This window comes from Ciona robusta, chromosome 2, assembly GCF_009617815.1.
Source record: "Ciona robusta chromosome 2, ASM961781v2".
Lineage (NCBI taxonomy): Eukaryota > Metazoa > Chordata > Ascidiacea > Phlebobranchia > Cionidae > Ciona > Ciona robusta.
This window is the reverse complement of record NC_143236.1, coordinates 4,413,011-4,435,291: the sequence shown is the minus strand read 5'-3', so window position 1 is coordinate 4,435,291 and position 22,281 is coordinate 4,413,011. Positions and strand designations below refer to the sequence as shown.

The window sequence follows — 22,281 nt, the reverse complement described above, 5'->3', positions numbered from 1 at the left end:
TTCAATGAAGAATTACAGATTCTATCTCCATAATCAGTGAACCCGACAAGTTTACCACAGCGATAAACAAGATTTTCCTTCACTGTAGATGAATTATAATTTATTAAATCGTGTATGTAAAAATATTTTTGCAACTAAACCTTTCATTTCATCCACAGTAAGGTAGGCTTCAATGCAATCTTTAAGGTTTTTCAGTTGATAAAGAGCAAGTTTATTAATTCCACATGAGCTGGTGCCAATGTTTCTTTACACAAACAAAATCAGGTAATGAATATAACAATGTTACTTAATTTTATTGTTTGTCAATTTTCAATTTTCATACCTATACTGACGCAAAGTTTTAGATGATGGCAAGATGAGTACACCTGTGCTGATCAACTGACTATATGCAGCAGGCGAACGGGAATACAGTTCTATAGCCCAGCGGATAATGTCAGGATGATATCGTCTGCCATTTGTGCTCCTGGATGCATTGTCACATTGATTTGTAAAAAACATCTTCTGCCAGTCATTCATTTCGCCAGACTCATTTTGAACCATGTTCTAAAGGTGTGATGTTTGTATTATGTTTTAGTCATACTTTTGAATTTAGTATAAAAATAAATTGCAAACAATAGCTGTGGATACCCTAATATCTTGATGAAGGTTTTCATCAACTGTAACTGCACTCCCACTTGTGTCTGCAATACTTTTTTTCGTGCAGTACTTCCTGTTGTATTTTGTTTTTATCTCATACCGCATGCAATTTAAGCATGTGTTCATGCATGAGGTGGCTGAAACTTTAAAGCCAAGGATTTTGTTAATGTTATTATATTACAATTATAAATCTCACCATACACTTGACAGGCTGGTGACCGCATTAATTTTGTTGCTGTAATACAGTCTGATTGCCACGATTGTATAAAGTGGCTTTTAGTGTTTTTTGTTTCAGTCATTGTACCTTTGCACATAATGTAGGTTTGAGCATCACCTGGGTGGTAAACAGGACAGTTTAATATTTGCAAAAGTGTTGTCTAAAACAGATTGTGTTTCATTAATTAAATATATTTACATAGAAAGGAGTACAAAGTGGAAGTGCGAACATCAAGAAGTGCAAGATCCATCACTCGCCATCCGTGAAATGCAACCCAGTTTACTGTTAATGCTGGATCAATGCAGATACTGAAAATCGGTTTATATTATAGTATTTGTCTGTTATTAATCTGTTACATTTTGAAAGTTAACTAAACAACAGTCTGAAACCTCATCATTGGCTGTATAAAACTCTCCCCATGTAATTCTGCCCAAAACTTCCCTCCTCTTAAGTTGTAACTCCAAATGTCTAAATATTACAAGATTTGAAAATTGTCCTACTAGTAATGACTAGATATTTCTCATCACACCCTGCAATGATGGTGATAGTTGTTTCCAGGATTTTATTAGATCATCAATATTCCGATGTCTTACTGTAACTGGCAATTCTTTACGCAATGTTGGTGCCTTTCGAATTTTCTTTAGAAGAAATGTTTTTGTTTAATTGTTAAATTGGATTAGCCATTTTTAAGTAAACTAACCACTGCTGATTTCGGATGAGACTTCTGGGGCAGATTTAATGTAGGTAGAGCCCCAACTACCAATCTTTTTGATTTTTTAAATTTTATTACTTCAGAATTTCTGAAGTGCTGTTCACATATTGCTGCCCTGAATGTAAAGACAGTGCTTACTTATTTTAGATACATTTCTTAAACAACAAACACTAACGATTCCTTATGGAGCAGGAGCTTTATGTTGTCATTTTTCGTTGGATCTCGTAATGTCAAAATAAATTTTGTAAGTTGTTCGCGATGTAATCTTTCTGACTCTGTTCTTCCAAATTCTGGTCTTTTTATTGTAAATAAAGAAAATTTGTTTTTACTGTGAGTTGTGTAACTGCAACCCGGAATACAACAATTGCTGCTCATCTTTTAAATATATTTTCTTCAATAGTGCGTACGTAGTACCTGTTTATATTATAAATTTTATTGTAATAAAGTTTGCACAGTAAAAATAACGCAAAATGTTTAAAAGTAAAATAATGTTCAATATATAAAGTTAACGCAAATGGATGCAGTGATGTAGGCTAAGACGATAAGTATCCGGGATGAGAATTTCTTTTGTTCGTACGGACTATGTCTTGACAGCAGCAGATGTATTCAAAGATTCATTTTAATGTTACATTTCTAAATAATAAACAATATGAAAATTTAAAAACGATTAAGTAAAAAACTCTTTTAAACTACAATCCATATAATAACGAACTTAGGTTCACTGGTTCAGCAAACGACCAAAGTGTACATTTTACGTTTAAAGCTGTGGCGTTGCTCTTGGCAACTGTCACATGGGATCGGCGAAATCAAGCGTGACCAGTCTATCGAAAAAACAGGAGTGTGCACTCTATTATATTAGTTCTCTATTCTATAACATCCCTTTTTCTCTTATTATTAAATATCGTAAGTCAACCACAAACCACCAAAACCACTATACAAATTTGTAATTTTACAAACCTATAATGTAGTTTTATTAATTTAAGAAACGGCAAATTAATTTTATTTAATATCCAAAGAAAACCACAAGTGTTCGACGCATGTTAACGTTATTATTGTAGATTAGCTAGACAAACAGTCCCCGTATAAACATTAAATTAGCAGATATTATGATGGTCACGCCCCACTGATCAACGTGTAAATTGTATAGAAAATTTTAAAAAGAGTTTTCGTGGAGTTTATTATGTTGGTGTATTTATAAGTATTCCGGCAAGTTTAAATTAGTTTTTATGTGCCAAATTCTCCATATGTTGTTTCTATAGCAAACTGAAATTGTTGGTTTAGAAATATTTAAAATGCAGCGCAGCTGGTACGTTGTTTGTAAGATTTTATTTGAAACTTCTGCAACTCCCATATTAAAGCAGATTGCATGCATCCACACTTCGGGTTTGCTAAACAAAAACAGAAAAACATATTACAACAACTACATTAAAGATAACAAACCAAAGATATACTCCGGATTTATAGAGGATGTATTAGAGAAAACCCAACGCGAATGGCTTCAAAACACTGACAATCTTAACGAACCAGATTATGAACGCGTGGTTTTGGACGAAGCTCGAAGACGGAGAAATATATACCGGCGTAAAAAAACTGCAAAACAGTTTAAAATTCCAGAGCCCATTGACCACAAGAGGTTTTCTTATGAACAAAAAGAACAAATAAGGTTTCTTCATAGAGAACATCCAGAATACTATAATGTTTATTATTTGACTCAATCATTTGGAGCCAACGCTGCAACAATTCGTAAAATACTGAAATCAAGTTATATACCTAAAAGGGAGGAAGATCGTGTTGTTGTTAAATCTGTAAAAGAAAAGTTACCCTCAGTTAACTTGACTCAAGCAATGCGTGAAATAACCGAACCTTTACCAAGGAAAACAACTGCTTATTTAAAAGAGGAGGAAAATCCCAAATTTTCTTCTTCATGGTTTCAAACCTTTAAGTCTGCAAGTGAAGCGGATCGTTATCCGGTCTCTTTGGAGCTCATTCCGGAAGACCTTCAACAGGAGATAGCTAGTGCAGAAGAGTTGGATGATCATTTTCTTGATCTTTTTGTTGACGAAATGGAAGCAGTTGAAGCGGAAAGTCTTGAAGACGATGAATTTGATGAAGATTCGGAAGACACTGATGACGAACCCAAAGAGCTTTTGGCTAAAACTGCTGATAATGTGAACTTTTATGATGAAGAAGGAAATTTTCTATATAAAATTTATTAAATAAATTAAATTATGATTTGTTAAATTATGATTATCTGTATGTTATCCAATGGTGTTAATTGACCTTTCTATGCTGCCATCTTTTTGTTTAGAGTTAAGGCATTAAGTAACAACTACACCATCTAGTACATTTCCATTCGTTTGTGCTCCCGTTATGCCAAATACTGCAGCACAATCCATACTAAAAGCACAGAACTACCTTCGGCGTGAACTACCACAGAAAGTAAAGGCTTGTTCAAAACAGGCACTAGCTTACGGAACCTGTGTAAGTGAATGGGACAACCTCAGGAAAGGAGATTGTGAAAAAGAATTCTTAGCTTTCAAGCAGTGCATACAATCCACCAAGAAATAACTGTTATACAGCAGCACTGATTCAATATGAAACCTATAGGCTCATTTAAAACACAACTGGCATGCGAATCTATGATTGGTTATACATACTGGTCACTTGTCCATGGCTTGGGGCCAATGATTTGGTTCTACCCCCTCAACGAACTTGACATCACTGGTTATGAATTATTTGTTGTGGTGGCCTTTTCACCGATGTTATTTTTATTTGGAGAAGGCGCCAGAAGTTTTTTGAGCAAAAAAGCAGTTGTCAACTTCTTTCTACTTTTAATGTTAGGTAAGCTACAACTTGAACTGTATTAATGATTTTCAATCAGTTTCTTGAATGTCTTGATGTAACAAGTAATATCTTGCAGTTGGGGCTTCATCCTTCCATGCATCATCAACTTTACTGCGACTTGTGGGACTTTCTGTTGGCGTTGGAGCTGCCTTTATTGTGCAGTGCGCTACATGGTGGTCAGGAACAGAGCAGCAGCGTCGTATTCATTTCTGGGGTTACGTGCTTGGATTTTTTGCACTTGTTGCGTCCAGAATATGGTACAAAAGTTGTTTACTTTTGGTTTGAAAGCGTGGTAATTCTGTTTTACAAGGTTTCATGTTGCCACTATAGTACTATACAGTTATTACAATGGCCCATAGTATTATTATAATTTGGTTGTTAGATAAACTATTTTACCGGTATAGGTATTTGTATTTGGTACTGGTGCATCGTACACGTTTAACGTTTTGTTCTAAATTGGTCTTTTCTTAGTTAACTTTGAGTTACCCATTATTTAGACTCTTTAAAATGACCCATTATTCATTACCAAGCAGGGAATTGAATTACTATATCCTTATTTAGGTATCTGTCTATGACACCCCTATGGAACGACCACAAGAGCAACAAAATCTTGGTTTCTTTATTCGCTGCTGCTATTGGAGGAAAAATACTTTCACAACTTCCAGAAGAGGAGCAGAAAGTTTCTGAAGAGCAAAATGAAAAGAAGGATGATAAGAAGATAAAAAAGTAAGAAGGTTTAGTTACTAAGGTTTAATTATTTACTTAGGCCTATTTTATTTAACTTAACTACATTATCTTTATCATTTAGTTTGAAGATAGCATTTACTGAATTTTGAAAAGTGGTTCTCAGTGTTAATGCAGAAAATCAAAGTTAGTATAAATATTTAAATTTGTGATTTTTTAATTCATGTCACATTTCATTTCCAGCACTGGTAATCCACTGATCCTTAGCCTTGGTTACGGAGCATTATTCTTCTTTCTACATGCCATATTTGGTGAAGTTTCACTCGTACCCCGCTACACTGTGTCAGGATTCCCAGATACTGGACCCACACCCAACCCATGGGGGTATAGACTACTTTTATTAACGTTAAAGGCAGAAACTCAATTTTTGGGTCATATATTACATTATGTCATAGAATAAATAAGAATTTTTACATTTATTCTTCAATTCTTGTTACCGATAATGGGAGAGCCATTTAAAGCTAATTTTTATCATGGTTTTATACTTAACCTACTAAAAGCAAGCAACATGAGTGCTATTATATTAATATGTTTTACACCTACTGTGTACAAACTGATATGTCTGACCTAATGTTTGGGAAAATTTAAGATTTTGTTTTATTGAAAAAAAGAGCATGACTTTGTAGTTTTCTCTGCTTAATTTTACTTACTTTATTTTCAGTGGTTTGATTCTTCTTGGTTTAGTACTTGGTTTGTTGGTATCTTTCTACACCACACTTCCTTCTACATTGATGTGGTCAATTGTTGGTTTTGCTGCAAGTATGGGTCTCATGTTTCTTCCTACTTGGTCAGGATTTGCATGTGGTATGTTTAAAGCAACACTGAAATTTTCTTAGGGACAGAATTAAGCTAAAATTATATATATTTTTTAAAGTACTGAAGTTGTGTTTGGGAATTGAGATATTTTGTATCAAAAATAGAGCCGATTCGTTACTTTTGTTGAAATACTTTTTGTAACTCTGGTCTATTTTACATATTCAAGAAAATCATTTATATTTATATATATTTATCTTTAGTATTACTATAGTGTCACAATTCTTAGTTATGTCTTAATTGTATGGTGGCTAAGCAGTCGAGTTACTGTAGCACACATGCACACTACATATTGTAGGCCAGACATGGGCGCCAAACCTGGGTAGCAGGATAAGCCGGCCTGTAATTTTCAGCACTGCATTAATCTGTAAACCTTGACATCGAATTCGGTTTAAAAGAATGCACATCTAACTATCCTTGCCTTTCCTACTTTCAAAAATTTTGGTGGGTACGTTTCTGAGCATCCGATCCTAGAACATAACCTTTATAATACACAGTCGCAATGTATTACTAAATATCCTGTTTTTATTCCCCACCAGGTGTTATTCTTGCCATCTACATTGCTTCAGTGTTTCCAATATTGTCAGAGAAGTTGGTAAACCACCCCAACCCTGGCTTGTGTTTATTGATTGCCAACGCCACCTATCTGCTTGGTGTGTTTGGCATGGTGTGGTGCACTGCATATAACTTTGTACCATTTGGTGGGGAACTAGCTAGAGAAAGGACTTATGTGATTATAGGTAGGTGCAGTGGCGGACCCAGAAAAAAATAAGGGGGGGGGGTTTAATCAAAAAAAATTTTCTTTTGGTTTAAAAGGGAGGTTAGGGGTAATATCTTAAGCATTGTCACATCGTTTTTTTACTAAAGCAGTTTGTTTTGACAGTTTGACACTGTTTCATTTTTAAAAACTTTGGTGGTAACTAACATCTAAACATCTATACAAACTTGCACTCTTTAGGTACAATGATGTTCTTTATAACAACATCATTAATGCACACGACTGATGTAACTTGCAAGCTCTCCCTTTCCCTCTGCATGCCTGAGAGGAAATATTACATCAAGATTCCCCAGAAAGTAACTCCACAGCAAATAGTTGACACTCCACTTGGTACAACTGTGCGGAAGTGTTTGTTCGTTATTGCCCTTGTTGGTCTTATTGGTTTCGAATACAGACGATTGGTTATGCCAACATATAATGCAACACAGCTAAAAGGTATAATCATCATATATTTTTATCCCCTGTGCAGGTGCAGCAATAGTTCATTCATTCTATTCTATTATTCTACATGGACGAGGTGTTGTTTGGGTGCAAAATCTTTATTCTAGTGATTAACAAACATTTTTAACCTGGATTCTCTTTCTTGCAGTGTTACACAATGCCAAGCACCCCAGTGATGCCAAACAGTTTTCTGCATTGATTTGGACATTTCACTTTGGTTACGATAACAGGGGATGGCCAAGTCTTGAGCGAGCTGCGGAAGTTTTGAACAACACTGGCGCAGATGTGATAACTTTGCTGGAAAGTGACGCATCCAAACCTTACTTGGGTGAGCCAGTTACACACTAATGTCTACATTTTGTGTCTACATTTTCTACTCATTTTTTTCAGAAAATCTATTTGCTGAACTTAATTTTTTAACAGAAATCTCTATAATTAAACAGTAGGCATGATTTACCACGATAGTTAATTAAGATTAAAAAATTGCAAAAAAATAAGCCTGCTTGTTAAAATTTGCAACAGATTTTTAAGTAGTTACAAACTGCATAATATTTTAAGGTAATAATGACATAGCAATGTGGCTTGGTGAGAAGTTGGGCATGTACTCGGATTTTGGACCTTCAACTAGAGACCATACATGGGGTAAGTTGGTTTCTGGTTGATGAGTTGTATAGTTTCATTAGTTTGGATGTATGTGTGAGGAAAACTATGGCTTTGGCCCTTGGTTGTTACCTATGCGCTGCAATCAACGTAATAGTAAAACAGAACAGATTTAAAATATCAATTACCTGTACTTTTGCATGTAAAAATAAATTTTGAGCATAAAAGTAGTTGCTCTAAATCTTAACATTTTATTCACATATGCTGCAATCTGGCAACTAAAAAGGAAAATGAATTTTTATTTCATCCGATTCCATACACGATAAATGCCAAAATAAGTTAGAATTTTCCAGGAAATCTTATTTTGTCAAAATATCCGATAATGAATTCCACCCACCATCTCCTCCCATCACCTGAAGGTGAATTAGCACCAGCCATATCAACCACCATCAATATATCAGGAAGTATGGTGGATTTCGTTGTCACTCATATGGGGAATGACAGGTAGAGTGTGGACTACTTGATTGGTTGTTTGAGTAAATTAGAAGTGGGCTTGGTTTTAGTTTACATATGCATTATGCATGCTGTCAATAATGATTGATCTATTTTTCAACAATTTTAGACTTTTTTTAAGTATAACAGATTGCATCGGGATATCAATGTTATTGTGTTGTAGGTCAGGATTTGTTTCTAATTATGGCTAAACCTAATGAATACCCACTGTGTTAAAACCCAACCAGTCTTCTATTACACCAAGTGTTACTAAATGCACACCAATAGTGTAAATCCAAAAAAAGTCTATTGTGCAATTATCATCACCCGTCTTTTAATCAAATAGAATCTGGATCAGGTCTATGAAACATCAGTTATTTTGATATTGTATTGCTCAGGGATGATTTGGACAGAAGACTTCAAGCAGAGAAGCTCTCCCAACTATGCAGTGCAACCGGCAACCCTGTGGTCTTCCTTGGCTACGTCACCTCATCTCCTGGAAGCAGGGATTATCAGAAGTTAACCAGGGATGGGAGGATGAAGGACATTGATGCAAATGATAAGGATCGATGGTGCGAGTACATCATGTACAGAGATTTAATCAAGTAAGCTCTTGACGACTCTTTAAGTAAGGTTTTGACGATTTTTTTGTTAGCTTCAATAGTAGAACTATAGATGTGAATGTTAGACTGTGTATAGCAGTTACAGATAGTGCATCCAGGGAAAAGTTTAGTTGTTTTTGTTTTGTTTTTTCAACAAATAGGGTAAATTTACAATTCCCACTTTTGTTTTGTGTCAAACTTAACGTCTTAAAGACACAAATGCATCTTACCATGAATTGTTCACAGGCTTGGTTATGCACGTATATCTCATGGTGGACTGAGTGATACTGAACTACAAATGGCAAGATGGAGAATACCTTCTTCTAAAAATTTTAAGGACAATACCAAGACCACAACCTCCACAAAAAATATTCCACACTCTGTTCAATTTAATGATGTGTTTGGAAAATACCACGTTGGGAACTGGTATGGCACAGGCCACCACTTTCATGTGAGCACGCCTAAATATTTCACTCCCTAGCTGAAGACATCTAACTGAGAAACCATTATAATTATTAACTTATTTGAGAAACTGTGCACTAAATGTCATTTTCAAATGAAGGCCATGTCTTTTATTTAGCCAAGCAAAATTATATATCCTGCTATGCAGACAATCAGAGTAGACACTGATGTTTTGAAGTGTAATTGGACAAAAAAAACTTCGGTACCCTTAATTTTATCCTTCACTGATGTTTAGTTGCTTTATTAAGTTTTAATTTGTAACTATATTTATGTTAGAAAGTTTCAGGTATGAAGTGTATGAATAAAATTTAATTTTCAATACAAAATATTCCGTTTTACCAGTGTTTAGTAATATTAAGCTGAATTTATTACAAGAGACCATAGGAATATTGTTCTGATTACCTACACTTTAAATATTTATTGCAACAACTCAAGTACATCACTGCAACATCTACAACAACATAAACCCAACAACATCAACTTCTGATCATCTCTTTCAACTCGTCCACCATTTTGCTCCGATCCACTGTCCTCTCTTCCCGGGAACCCACGCTCCTGATCTTCACTGTTCCCGCATCCAGTTCTCCGGATGCCACGATCACTGCGAGGGGGATTCCGCTCTCCTCACAATGCTGCATCTGGTTGAGCATCTTTGGATTCTTCTTGTACGACATTTCTGCCTAGATACAAAAAATAAGATGCTGTATGCTGTGTGTGAGGGCTTTCTTTTAATTTTAGAACAGTTATTTAAATTAAGCTGCGCCACACTTTTTCAAAGGACATATTTTAGATTCACCCAAATGTTGTTTTACATTTAAGATAATACCCTGACTACCTTGATATTTGCGTTCCAAAGTTCGTTTATGATTTTCATTTTTTCTTCCACGAACCCCTTTTGTGGAGAGGCAACAAAAACTTGAGTGTCGTTTGTCCTCGTTTTCCCTTTCTCCTTCTTAATATTTGCTTCTATAATGGAGAATATACGTTCCACACCTATGCTCACACCAACGCATGGAACCTGACACCCCAAACACAGTATGTTACTTCTATTTAATCACACCCAGCATTGCATCAAATGACTTACAGATTTTCCTTTTGGATGAAAACTTCCCACCAATCCATCATACCTTCCTCCGCCAGCAATTGACCCCACACCCACAGTTTCCCCCTTCACCCTTTCTTTGTTTGCATCTTGATTACCAAGCAATATCGCTTCGAAAATCGGTCCAGTGTAATAATCCAAGCCTCTTGCAAGACTCAAATCAAATTGGACCTAAATATAAGATGGAAATAATTAAATGTTGTAGGAACTTGCATCATACATTCAAACTTCAAGATAATTTGTTTACTTGTTTCTTACCCGGTTTGTGACTTGAAACAAGTCCAAATATTGTAGCAAAACTTTCATGTCCGTCAAACCAGCAAGTGCTAATTTGTTTTGATTCAACTCTTCATTAGATAGAAGCTTTTCTACCAATTGCAATCCACCTAAAGAAAAAGTGAACAAGATGTTCCAATTTAATGTAGAAACATAAATGTATAAAAGCATTTTAAATCTTGATGGATCTCCAACTTCAACCCTTACCAGCCATCTGCACGTAACTTCCAATCTTGTCACATGATTCTTCTGTTAGACCTTTTTCCAACATTTCAGCTTTAACATCGGACCAAGGCAGTTTATCAAGTTTGTCCACAGCAGAACAAGCTTGTCTGAACTTATCATCTGGACAACCACATACAGCGAATATTCCATCTAAAATTCTCCGATCGTTGACCTGCGGTATTGCAGTATATACCCATTATAAAAGCTAAACCATCTGCTAGATTTTTCTGTTGCTATTAATTAACATACTTTTAAACATTGTTAAATTTATAAAATTATAAACATCATGTTTAAAAAAACCTAAAACATAATCACAGACAAGTAACATACTTTGTAACTCCTAACTCGTAAGCTGGCAGGAGGTGTATGAAACAGAACACCCATGTTATAACGAGTCGAACGACTGTAGTTTTCCAGCCACGAGAGTATAAAGTAAGTTATATTCATTTGTTTAAAATATGTACCAACTTTTATGACAAAATCCCCAAGTTTTAGCTCGGACAGAATTTCTGAAACAATTCTCAAGCACTCGGCATCTGGTATCATGGGATCGTAGTGACCAGCTATGTCAAAGTCACACTGCAAAACAAGGGTTAGAAGATTGAATAAACAATAAAGGGTTGGGTGAACATTATGCATCACCATCTGACTGACCTGATAAAATTCTCTATACCTTCCCCTAGTCATTGCTGGGTTGTCACGCCTGTATACTTTTGCGATGTGATATCTTTTAATGGTTTGTATGTTATTCATTGCCATGTACCTTGCAAACGGCACCTGTGTATACATGTATTAAACACATGAAAATTTTTTGTATATTTCATCAAAACTTACAGTTAAATCATATCGTAGAGATAGCATTTCACCTCCTTGGTCTTTCAGATCGTAAATCAGTTTGCTGTCTTCTCCGTATTTGTTTGTTAGTGTTTCCTAAAACGATATTTTTACGACATTGGCCATTAATGTTCTGCAAAGGACATAGATGTCTAAGTTTTGTTAATCCAGGTTTGGGCAAACTTAGAGTTACAAATGTCAACTACTTATACGTATACGTAAAAAGGTAATTAACGCACTTGCATATTATGTGCAGAGCAGAGATACACAATGCCCGTGTGGCGTACCACATACGCAGTAAATGTTTAATTTTATAACGTTTTTTAACAAAGTCAATGTTTCCTCTTATTCCTTAATCCAAAGACAAATTTAAGTCAGAACACCACTATGCAAACAAATAAAATAATATTGGAATTTCTAACCTTCAATTCGAATACAGGAGTATCGATGGTGGATGCTCCATGACGCTTGAAGCATCGAACTACAGTATCAAACACAGTCTCCCGAATTGCCATTTGTTTAGGATCATAGTCTCTTGTTCCTTTTGGTGTCTTCAATGTGAATTTCTGAGCTACAGGTTCAGTTCCAATCTGAGCTTTTAGTGCCAGCAACTTGGCCACTTCCTCATCAATCTAAAACAATGATATAAGTTTATGGCAGTGTTGATGGAATATTGGTGAAAAAAGTTGCGTTTTTAGTCGCCATGTAAAATATTTCACCTTGAAAATGCTTCTTTCTGCTTTAAAACACAGATTTTGGCAACGCTGCATGCAGGCTTTCGTGTTTGGATGCAAAAAACTTTTTACACAACGAATTACAGAATGGCGTACACAGTAAGAGGTCATTTTTAATCTACATCTAACAGTCTGCAAAAGAATTTGAAAGTTTTGATCAACATTACCTTCTGTTTATCACATTTCTCAGCTTTCAGTTGACGAACAATTTCACCCTGCTTACGAATTTCTTCCTTTATTGCACCACAATCCATGGTTTTTAAAGCAAAAACTAGTCTATTTGTTTTGTACTGCAATTTTCACATTGAAAATTTAATCAAAACACTTATTTTCACAAATCAAGTTCCCAACATACCAAAATCCAAACTGATACCCGAACAAAATCACATGTTTTTAGACTAATTATATCAACATCTTTTAATGAGTATTTTGTGACAAGAATAAAAGAGATAAAAGATAAAATTACCACCACTAGGTAGAACAAAACAACATAATGGTATCTTTCAATGGTACAAGAAAATAAATAACAGAATTTTATGTTGTTTGTGTTAGGATTTGCTGCCACAAACCCCCTGCTTTGTTACAACCTCCAGAACAAGAATCTTCTTCCCTCTTTGACAACTTTAATTGTTGAGTAACTTTACTTGTTTTGCCTATCCCAAGTTTGGGTTTGCCTTTATTTAGACCCTCGAGCAGAATACAAGCTTTACATAGTTCGTTGGATGAGATATAGCCGCACCGAACGCATTTCAGTTGACTTGGTAGTTTAACGCCTTGACAAACTGAAAGCATCTCTCCGGAGTGAATGATGTCTATTATTGTACTCGGTCGAATGGATTCAAGGTCTTTTAAATAGGCTCGCGCATGCCCACGGTATGCATCTGGTGAGTAGATGCACTCTGTAGAAAAGTAATCAAGTTTTTTAAAGTAAGCATACGCCACGATTTCTTTTTCGTAGGTGTATTTAAAAGGCTTGACACGAGGTATCCCACTTGGATCATCACCAGTGATAATTGCAGTGCAACGCTTTAAACGGGCAATGTCTCCTCGTAAAATGTTCATTAGGATCGTTTCAGCAATATCATCTGCATTATGTCCGGTTGCGATCTTGTTTACCCCTAGCATCATAGCTCCTCTGTCCAGAGCCTGCCGCCTAAACACCCCACAGAACGTACAATTGTTTTTCTTCCCTATTTTCTTCACAATCGCATCCATGGTCCAACCATATAAAGTTTCGTATGATAAAACGGTGAGAGGCAGGTCATATTCTTGTTGGTTTCGCTTCACAGTTTCAAGGGAGTCATCTCTATACCCAGTGATGCCCTCGTCAATCGACAAAAGTCGCAAATCTAATCCGTAATTATATCGCTCATTGAGCACTTTCAGTGTATGTGCAAGCACAGTAGAGTCTTTACCGCCAGATGCACCGATGGCTACAATTTCTCCCTCCTTAAACAACTTTCCAGTAACTATGGTGTGGTGGATTTCACTTTCGAACGCCCAATAAAAACATTCCTTGCATAAAGCATGACCAGTTTTCGGACGCTTCAGCAACGCTTTTTTATCGTTACAAACATGACATATTATCGGCATGATAACGTAAATAAGTTTCTAAAAATTACAATCTACAACAGCTTTAGACTTGGTAAAAATGTAAATAAACTATATAAAAGTTCACTAAATGAGTTATAAGTCTATACTAAAATAATAACAATAATACAGTATATATACTAAAACACGAATTAGTCACGATTTCAACATAAAACAATATAACACATAAATGTTTTAAATTAAACACATTACCCTTTATGAAATGACTGATGTAATTACATTTACGAATCGCGAAATATTTCACGTGTATGCGCTGTTGATGACGTAATACGTAGTCGCTGTCTACGCACGTGACCCAGAACTCGATCATCCGTAAAGATATACACAAATCTATATCTTGTCTATTTAACTTTGGTCTTTTTGCCGTGTGTATGTAATAGTTAAAATCACCCCTCTACATATCCTTTTTGGAACAGTTAATTGAGACAATATGAACGAAGCACTGCCGGATGATTTTGATGTGATTATAATAGGAACAGGTATGCGATTATCTTTTCAGGCAGCAACCATGCTAATCTGACTGTTTTATACAGCATATATACTTTTATTTTACATTTTATGTAACAGATCTTTTTGCCAGCATTAGTTTAACTGTATAAATAAAATTATTTCCTTGATTGAAATCTCAATAACCCAATAATAATTGATACAATAAAACACAAATGGGTATAGATGTGTTTGAGTGAAATACCCTAATTAGCATAATTGTGTGTCAATATAGGATTGCCAGCAGCTGTTGTGTCTGGAGCATTATCCCGGGTAGACAAGAAGGTTCTCCATCTTGATCGAAATGATTACTATGGTGGAAGTTGGTCATCTTTTAACGTAAAATCGGTCGAAACATTTCTTCAAAATCCATATGATAGTGCAGGTCAATGAATACTTTTGGTACCATGGTGATTTTATTGCTCAACTTTAACCAGACTATACCTGGTTTAAAGGTCGAGCAGCTAACACTATAAGTCTATAATACCCTTTTTGCATGGTAAAAAGTTAATGCGAATAACGATCCGTATTAACTCGTCATATAATAACTCGTTAACCGCGTTATTTTGCATGGTCATTGGTTTATGCGCGTATCAACATTGAGTAAGCTTATTTTAGCGCAATACTATTAAATCTAGTTTATAAAATAAGTTTTAATACCTTATGGTGCTATTACCAACGAAAACCTATAAAATTAATACCCGAAAAAGATTAGGCTTAAAAAAGTAAAACTGTACTTTCACCTTACTTTTCTTTACTCGCATAATGCAAGTAACAACCAACCTCCTACAGCAGATGACACGCTTATGACGTTATGCGTGTTAACTTTGTTTTTGCGAGTAAATATGCGAGTACTTACGCGCATAAAAGTGACCATGCAAAAAGGGTATAAGTGTCTTTTGGGAAGACACAAAACGGATATAGTTTCAATTCGGTGAGCACAAAAACTTCTTTCAAATTGCATTTAGGACAGAAAAAAAATGGAGATTACAAAGGTGGTAACTCATAAGTGAGCATGAGGTGCCTTACCACACAACACAAGGATAAATAAGGGAAGATCAATTTTTCAAATAACTAATTCTTTCCGATGTTAATATCATGTAAAATGTAATCCAACTTTAATAATGTTAATTCTGAACCAAACACCATACACATTTTTATATAATATGGTATTTTAAGACACATATACAAAGAATACACATGCATATGCATTATTAGATGCATAATTTTTTTTATATTTTGTTTAACTTAACTATGATTTGCCATGATTGTTTAAATTTATATTCTATAATATTTAAATAAAGATGGTGAAGAAACAAGCAACATTGAAGTCTCTGAAGATGAAGAATTTGTTCCAATCTTGCAAAACAAAAATTTTATTACAAAGGCAGAATACAGTTGCTATTTAAAACACAGGTCAGTGGTTAATTAAAATTTCTATTGATGTACGATAAAAAATGGTCATTGGTAGAATTAACTTGTTACCATTTATACGTTTTAGTGAAAAAAATGAAGAACCCGCCCAGTCATCTTCACCATGTGTGGACACCTGTCAATCAGACGTAGTCGAACAATCCTGCGCTTCCAAACCAGATGACAGTCTTAAATCTGGAGAGACTCCTATACAAGAAGGGGTTCAAAAAAGGGAAGAAAGCCCCAAAGTGAAAAACTGTAATGATCCAGCAACCCAGGGTGATGGTGATTCAGTGGAGAAGGAAAAAGAACTAACACAGGAATTGGACAAAGCTAAAACTAAAGAAAAAGTTGATGATCCTGAAGTAGTTAAACCAAGATTTCCACTATCTGAAGATTTCTACAAACAGTGGAGACATTACAACTTAGATTTATCTCCAAAGGTAAACTGGTATTTTCAAGTATATATATAACATAACTTGCTATATCTGTTTTAGAATTCATAGCAGAAGCTATTAATGGCTAAGTGGTTAGTGCACCTGCCTCTAACCCAGAGGTAATGGGTTCAATGCTCGATGCTACTACCATTGTTGGGGTATGTGTCCTTGGACAAGACACTTATCGGCAATTGCTGTAACCCAGTGGTCACTAATGGGTTGTTAAAATTATCAGCCACACATGAAGATGAATAAAAAAACAAAAAATATTCACCTACAAAGTAACATACTTGGTAACTCAGGCTGGCACATACTGTATGAAACAGAATACCTATCTTATATCAACTGTCATTTTCTGGCCACGTAAGGATAAGCAAGTTACATTCATTCATACATTCACCCTGTTTTAAAGAATTATTCCCTTCAGGTGATGTTTTCTCGTGGATTGTTGGTGGAACTTCTCATTCAATCGAACGTGTCGCGATATCTTGAATTTCGAAACGTCACAAGAACTCTCACCTTACTTGATGGAAGTAAAGAACTTCAGCGCGTCCCATGTTCACGTGCCGATGTTTTCAGCAGCAAGTTAGTTTTCATCCTTAAAAAGTTTAGAAACATTTTTTTTAAATGGTTAATTCACACCTAAATCTCAAATTCTATGGCATGCTTCAAATGAAGTATATTATACTAAATTGTAGAATTGTTAAAAACTTATACTTTTATAACAACTGTGTTTTTCCCAGGTTTGTGAGTGTTGTCGAGAAAAGGATACTGATGAGACTTTTCACGCTTTGTGCCAACTACAAGGATCATGAGCAAGAGTACCAAGGTATGTTCTTTTTTAATCACAAATGTAAAACATATATATATCAAAAAATATTATTTTATCAAAAAATTTAATTTTGCTGAAACAATTCAGTATATGCACGAAATTGAGAAAATACCCTATTTGCAGTTTACAAGGGTGAACAGAACTACATTTCAAATTTTAATATTCATATTTTTCAAAAATATATTCTATATTTTTTTAGACTTCAAAGAGAAAACTTTCCTTGAATTTCTTGCATCTCGTCGATTAAGTTTGAAAGCTCAACATTTCGTTCTTTATTCGATTGCCATGGTTAGTGAGACCACATCAACACTTGATGGACTGGCTGCCACACACAAGTTCCTACATTCACTTGGTCGATATGGCAACAGTGCGTTTTTATGGCCAAGTTATGGAGTAGGAGAAATACCCCAAGCATTTTGCAGGTTTTTAACATTTTTATTGAAATTTTTACAATGAATTTAACTTTTTTATTCAATTTTTTACCATGAATTTTGCATTTTTATTGAAAATGAAATTGATATTTTTATTTGTTGAAAATTTTTAAATATTTTCCACGAAAAAAACATAAGAACATTTTCCAGGTTCAGTGCTGTATTTGGGGGAACATTTTGCCTGCGACGATATGCAGTTGGTTTTATAAAGGACAAGACAACAGGCAGATGTACCGGCATAGTGGATAACACTGGTTAGTATTCAATATTATTAAAATAAAAACATGACAATTACGTAAAATGTTTCAAACAGACTTCCAGATAATGTGCTTCAAATTACCTTATAGGCACCCAAGTTATATTGGGAATATTTTAAAAATCTTGCAGCAGTTATAGATTGTCATGTTGGTCTTATGATTTTTAACCAAAAAACCTGTTTTTTTATTTTTACGCAAAGAACAAATGTAAACCTTGTATGTTTATGATTGACCGCTAAAGTCCTAAATATTGTTGTACTGGAAAATATTCCAAATGTAAGTATGTGTTTAAGTTTAGGTCAGAAAAGGCAAACATTCGGCACCTTGCACCCAAACTAGTGGCTCTGGTTACAAATGTATGGCTACAGTATACAATACTTTAAACCTTATCAAATGCTTAAGCTATATCTTACCTGATTTCTTTGTTTCAAATTTGAAAAATTAGCAGTGGCCCAGAAAATAATAAGAGGGGCCTTCTAAAAAAACTTCCTTGTAAACCCGGAGACCCCCCAGTTAAATTCTTAATTAAACCTGCAACAGGTCAGAAGATACGATGTGGAACTTTGATCCTTGATGATTTAAATCTTCCTCATGGAGCAAACACAACATCCACATCATCAGTGGATCGCGCGATCTATGTTATCGACTCAACTGTTTCCAAATCTGATGCAGAACAGGTTGAATTTATATTAATTTTAATTTTTTTTGTATTTTAACCTAAATTTTTATTATAAATACAAATACTTTGCACAAATACAAGTTTTTTTTATATGAATTGAGTCTTGTTCTTGATCTGGTGTATCATGATGTCTGATTTGTATAAACTATAAACCTTTAAATATAAAACAGTTTTTTGTTCATTTTCTTCTCTAACTGATGATTAGGCCTATACTTTCTAGTTATCTTTAAGTGTGGATGCATAGTCAGTGGTACCTCAATCCCTGTTAATACAATATATAGTTAACCACTTGTATGTGTTTCATTATTGTCACCTAGTTTTCTTATTTCACTCCCCCACCAGAGGCGAAGCCAGAAGGGGCTTTAAGGTTTGCGACCCACTTTAAAAAAAAGTTGTTGTTTTTTTGTAAATTGAATCTCCCTTCTTATTTTTTTCGATTAAAATGCCCTTTTTTAAGTTGAAATCCCCTTTATTTTTTTAGATTGAAACCCCCCTTATTTTTTTAAATTGAACCCCCTTATTTTTTATTTTAAGTTGAAATCCTCCCCCTCTGCTTACTACCATTTACAATACCTTTTTAAAACCATATTTTTAAAATCATCCAGGTATCTCTGGTCACCATCCCCCCAATGTGCGACAACCCTGCTGTGCGACTTATTGAGGCGGGACCACTCTGTTGCGTCTGCCCAAAGAATAATTGTAAGCCTCTATTTCATTTTTGGTTTATCACTATAGTGGTCTTCTATTGGGTACTTCTTATATATACTAAAAAATATTTTGCAAAAAAAATGTAAAAATGTACAAAGAAAAATTATTTAATACATTTTTATTGGATCATTCATTAAATATGACTTTACAGTAAAAGTATTCAATATCTGTTAAATGATCGTTTAAAAATATGTTACATATGTTTCTACAGACATTGTGCATGGGGCGATGGAAAGAACTGATGATGTCACTAATTCTCCTAAAAACAGATTCCAGGCAATGGAGGAAATTGTGTTTAGTGGAACTGCAAATGGTATGTAAATCTAAGACAATGTACCTGAGAAAAGTTTCCTATTATGCCTAGGTTCTTAAATTACCCAAAAAAATAATTTTTAAATGTATTTTTTTTTAATTACTATTACTTTTTTTTCCAAAAATATTTTTTTTAAATTGTCTTGTACTAGATATCCCCCCCCCCAAAAATTTTTTGTTAAAATTTGTTTTACAAATTATTGCACAAAAAAAATTTGTGAAAAACAACCTAAAAAATTGCCTTATAAAAAAAACGTAAAGAATTGTCTTAATTTAGATGAAACCAACATTAAACCGGAAGTTGGTGGAGAAGACAACCAGTCACGAAAACCAGTTATTTTATGGTCGTGTCACTTTACCATGAACGACACTAACACTGACAACTCTACACTGCCACCTAATGTTATAACCCTGCAAGGACCACGAATGGATCTTGGGTTCGATCGAGCAATGAACGAGGTGGGTTGTGGTTGATTTTTTGAAGTTTAATGTTTTGTATTGTTGGTTAAATTCATTATTGCCGTGGAAATTTATAACACTTCAAATCAGTTACATTACAATTTAAATCTGAAATCTAAAGTCTTAACCTGTTTGTTTGTTTTTTTTTACCCCTAAAAACCTTAATTTTGTGTGCTAAAACGTCCAGAATACTCAGTTAAAGTTGGTATTTTATTTCCACCCAAACTGTCAGTTACATTAAACTCTCATGCCCTAATTTTATTTGATAAAAGAGTTAAACACCAAAATACTTAGTTAAAGTTTGTACCTTATTTCAACCCAACTGCAGAGCATATTTCTTCACTGCAATTATAACTTTAGTTTTCGACAGAAATTTTTTTTTTTATTGAAATTTTTTTTCTCAGGCTCGTGAGGTCTTCCTGAGGATTTGTCCTGGTGAAGACTTCTTACCACGCGCTCCTGATCCGGAGGAGATTGTTTTTGATGAAGGATACAACACAGAGAACAATGACACCATCCCTCCTACTCCGGAGGATGGAGGAGGGGATTATGTGGAGGAAGAAGAGGAAGACTTGAATGAGGTGGGTTGAAAAAATATGTTGAACAATTAAAACGACTTGATTTAAATATTTAAAAGTTTAGTCTTCTGTTCGGAGGCATATTAAACAATTTTATAATTTAAAATTTTGATCTTTTTTTCTAATCAATGATGTCACACAGGTTGTAGGATTAAATGTTTACCAAGGTAAAATATTGTTAAACTTGGTTTTGATTTGTTACATTTTTTAATAAAAACAGCATCTTTGTATGCATAAAAAGACATTTTTTAACTTCAACTCACTGCCGTAAATTTCGTTGTCTGTTCAGAAAATTGCGTTTTATTATTTGGCACAAATTTCGGTTGAGTGCAAGCACTATTCTAACGTTCCACATACCGACTACATCGTTTATATCGTTACGTTCGCCCACACTGTAACAACTACATGTGCTGTTATAACAACGGTTGTTTGGCTGCAATTTCCATGTTTTCGCACTGACTGTTCATGGCATTGTGGTTTTAAATTTTGGGCCCAAAAAAACTTTTCAGCAATTTTTGTACGTCGTTTTACTTTAGCCAGCAGCAGAATCTCATGAAATGGCACAAAATGCACATGCCGTCCAAGATGCACTACCTGTACAAGAAGAAGACGGCGCTGACCATAACGCCCAACAAGCTAATGAAAATGAAACGTAACATAAAGAATGCAAACTGCAATAACGTAACATGAAATGAAGAATGCAAACCGCAATGTTTATTTCACTACATGTCTACACCTTAGTGTCTATGCATGGCCAATGGCGGAATCTCAGTCACACTAGTGAATTGCAACCCCACCAATTGTTCGGTGTACAAACCTTCAATCAAGTACCCTTCTTGCAAATTTAATATTATCGGCAGTTTTATTATAAAACGAAATCTGTTTTACTTGTTTTAAATTAATTAATTTATTTAAAAGAATTCTTCTGTTTTCTTGTACATGTAGGAAACTGGTGCTTAAAAATGTAATCTGCTACATAGTGGTTTATCAACCGCTGTTGACTCACAAACCAATGTCGTGTCCATATAGTCATGAGAAATTGTTTGCATGCTGTACATCGACTAAACATAAACCCGCAAGCGGCACCTGCCCGCATCTTACCGATGCTATCAATGTACCGTCGTGATTTTATGCCAGACTGCTTCCACCTACGCCATGCTAATGGTTCTCCCGCCGCAACGATGCCCCCTGCAATAACAAACAACAGGCGGAGTTAATTTGAAATAAATTTGACTTGTAGCGTCACTATATACAGGATCGAAAATACGATTCTGCATGACGGCCGACTTCCGAGCGCCGTCATTACATTCGCTTATTATTTTCGATCGAAGCTCAGCAACCAGTGTCACGATGATTATGCACGCACCTCTAAACGCATGTGTATTACCTGTCATTTTAACGTGCTGTGGCCGACTACATGTTGTGTCGTTTTTTTCCATTATGATAATTATAGTGGTTCTGATTACGTTCACAGATTGCATGATATACAATATTACTTATATACACTCCTTGTGTTTTTCCGAACAACTTAAAAAAGTCTCTCGTCATCAGAAACATTCTACGGCA

At 34.9% G+C, this 22,281-nt stretch overlaps 5 protein-coding genes and 1 long non-coding RNA gene across 10 annotated transcripts; 4 read left to right on the top strand and 2 right to left on the bottom strand.

The window, feature by feature from the left end:
* The first annotated feature begins 18 nt into the window (after nt 1–18).
* On the top strand, nt 19–1,893 carry LOC149740355 (uncharacterized). 2 transcript variants are annotated; one of them, XR_016384359.1, is made up of 3 exons: nt 19–264; nt 339–549; nt 1,056–1,893. It is a non-coding gene; the product is annotated as an uncharacterized LOC149740355 (long non-coding RNA). The 2 variants fall into 2 exon arrangements; XR_016384358.1 differs by having other exon boundaries at nt 20–264; nt 345–549.
* Nucleotides 1,894–2,711: 818 nt separating this feature from the next.
* Nucleotides 2,712–3,874, top strand: LOC149740354 (uncharacterized). Its single transcript, XM_089871765.1, has one exon. The coding sequence runs from the start codon at nt 2,858–2,860 to the stop codon at nt 3,779–3,781; it is 924 nt and encodes a 307-aa protein (XP_089727891.1). The 5' UTR covers nt 2,712–2,857; the 3' UTR covers nt 3,782–3,874.
* On the top strand, nt 3,875–9,440 carry LOC149740353 (PGAP2-interacting protein-like). Its single transcript, XM_089871718.1, has 12 exons — nt 3,875–4,406; nt 4,486–4,666; nt 4,971–5,135; nt 5,337–5,477; nt 5,815–5,957; nt 6,506–6,706; nt 6,925–7,179; nt 7,334–7,513; nt 7,744–7,827; nt 8,139–8,289; nt 8,676–8,882; nt 9,126–9,440. Exons 1-12 carry the CDS (start codon nt 4,160–4,162, stop codon nt 9,358–9,360), a joined length of 2,190 nt encoding a protein of 729 aa, XP_089727844.1. The 5' UTR covers nt 3,875–4,159; the 3' UTR covers nt 9,361–9,440.
* Nucleotides 9,441–9,728: 288 nt separating this feature from the next.
* On the bottom strand, nt 9,729–12,809 carry LOC149740352 (histidine--tRNA ligase-like). 2 transcript variants are annotated; one of them, XM_089871740.1, is made up of 10 exons: nt 12,680–12,809; nt 12,201–12,410; nt 11,779–11,874; nt 11,599–11,721; nt 11,413–11,523; nt 10,927–11,116; nt 10,702–10,829; nt 10,426–10,614; nt 10,177–10,359; nt 9,729–10,021 (listed from the first exon to the last, which is right to left on the bottom strand). In XM_089871740.1, the coding sequence occupies exons 1-10, from the start codon at nt 12,764–12,766 to the stop codon at nt 9,818–9,820; spliced, it is 1,521 nt and encodes a 506-aa protein (XP_089727866.1). In that variant the 5' UTR covers nt 12,767–12,809; the 3' UTR covers nt 9,729–9,817. The 2 variants fall into 2 exon arrangements, with proteins under 2 accessions (XP_089727866.1, XP_089727865.1); XM_089871739.1 differs by lacking the exon at nt 12,680–12,809 and adding an exon at nt 12,498–12,654.
* On the bottom strand, nt 12,804–14,372 carry LOC149740351 (cytoplasmic tRNA 2-thiolation protein 1-like). Its single transcript, XM_089871761.1, has one exon. The coding sequence runs from the start codon at nt 14,103–14,105 to the stop codon at nt 13,047–13,049; it is 1,059 nt and encodes a 352-aa protein (XP_089727887.1). The 5' UTR covers nt 14,106–14,372; the 3' UTR covers nt 12,804–13,046.
* A 42-nt stretch (nt 14,373–14,414) lies between these two features.
* On the top strand, nt 14,415–22,218 carry LOC149740350 (rab proteins geranylgeranyltransferase component A 2-like). Of its 3 annotated transcripts, none has more exons than XM_089871722.1 (14): nt 14,415–14,602; nt 14,845–14,994; nt 15,914–16,025; nt 16,111–16,465; nt 16,887–17,044; nt 17,203–17,288; nt 17,491–17,713; nt 17,873–17,976; nt 18,520–18,656; nt 19,264–19,357; nt 19,578–19,679; nt 19,956–20,137; nt 20,542–20,718; nt 21,661–22,218. In XM_089871722.1, exons 1-14 carry the CDS (start codon nt 14,554–14,556, stop codon nt 21,673–21,675), a joined length of 1,944 nt encoding a protein of 647 aa, XP_089727848.1. In that variant the 5' UTR covers nt 14,415–14,553; the 3' UTR covers nt 21,676–22,218. The 3 variants fall into 3 exon arrangements, with proteins under 3 accessions (XP_089727848.1, XP_089727846.1, XP_089727847.1); XM_089871720.1 differs by having other exon boundaries at nt 21,252–22,218; XM_089871721.1 differs by lacking the exon at nt 21,661–22,218 and adding an exon at nt 21,225–21,414.
* The last annotated feature ends 63 nt before the right edge of the window (nt 22,219–22,281 follow it).

Bases quoted from the DNA above. Each gene is read 5' to 3' on its own strand.
- LOC149740354 (XM_089871765.1), top strand. From the start codon at position 2,858: ATGCAGCGCAGCTGGTACGTTGTTTGTAAGATTTTATTTGAAACTTCT.
- LOC149740353 (XM_089871718.1), top strand. From the start codon at position 4,160: ATGAAACCTATAGGCTCATTTAAAACACAACTGGCATGCGAATCTATG. The intron at 5,478-5,814 runs GTATAGACTACT...CTTTATTTTCAG, and splicing joins CCCACACCCAACCCATGGGG to TGGTTTGATTCTTCTTGGTT. The intron at 7,180-7,333 runs GTATAATCATCA...TCTTTCTTGCAG, and splicing joins TAATGCAACACAGCTAAAAG to TGTTACACAATGCCAAGCAC.
- LOC149740352 (XM_089871739.1), bottom strand. From the start codon at position 12,623: ATGACCTCTTACTGTGTACGCCATTCTGTAATTCGTTGTGTAAAAAGT. The intron at 10,830-10,926 runs GTAAGGGTTGAA...CTTTTTCTTTAG, and splicing joins AAGTTACGTGCAGATGGCTG to GTGGATTGCAATTGGTAGAA. The intron at 10,615-10,701 runs GTAAGAAACAAG...TCTTATATTTAG, and splicing joins TGTTTCAAGTCACAAACCGG to GTCCAATTTGATTTGAGTCT.
- LOC149740351 (XM_089871761.1), bottom strand. From the start codon at position 14,105: ATGCCGATAATATGTCATGTTTGTAACGATAAAAAAGCGTTGCTGAAG.
- LOC149740350 (XM_089871720.1), top strand. From the start codon at position 14,554: ATGAACGAAGCACTGCCGGATGATTTTGATGTGATTATAATAGGAACA. The intron at 17,289-17,490 runs GTATGTTCTTTT...ATATTTTTTTAG, and splicing joins TCATGAGCAAGAGTACCAAG to ACTTCAAAGAGAAAACTTTC. The intron at 20,138-20,541 runs GTGGGTTGTGGT...TTTTTTTCTCAG, and splicing joins TCGATCGAGCAATGAACGAG to GCTCGTGAGGTCTTCCTGAG.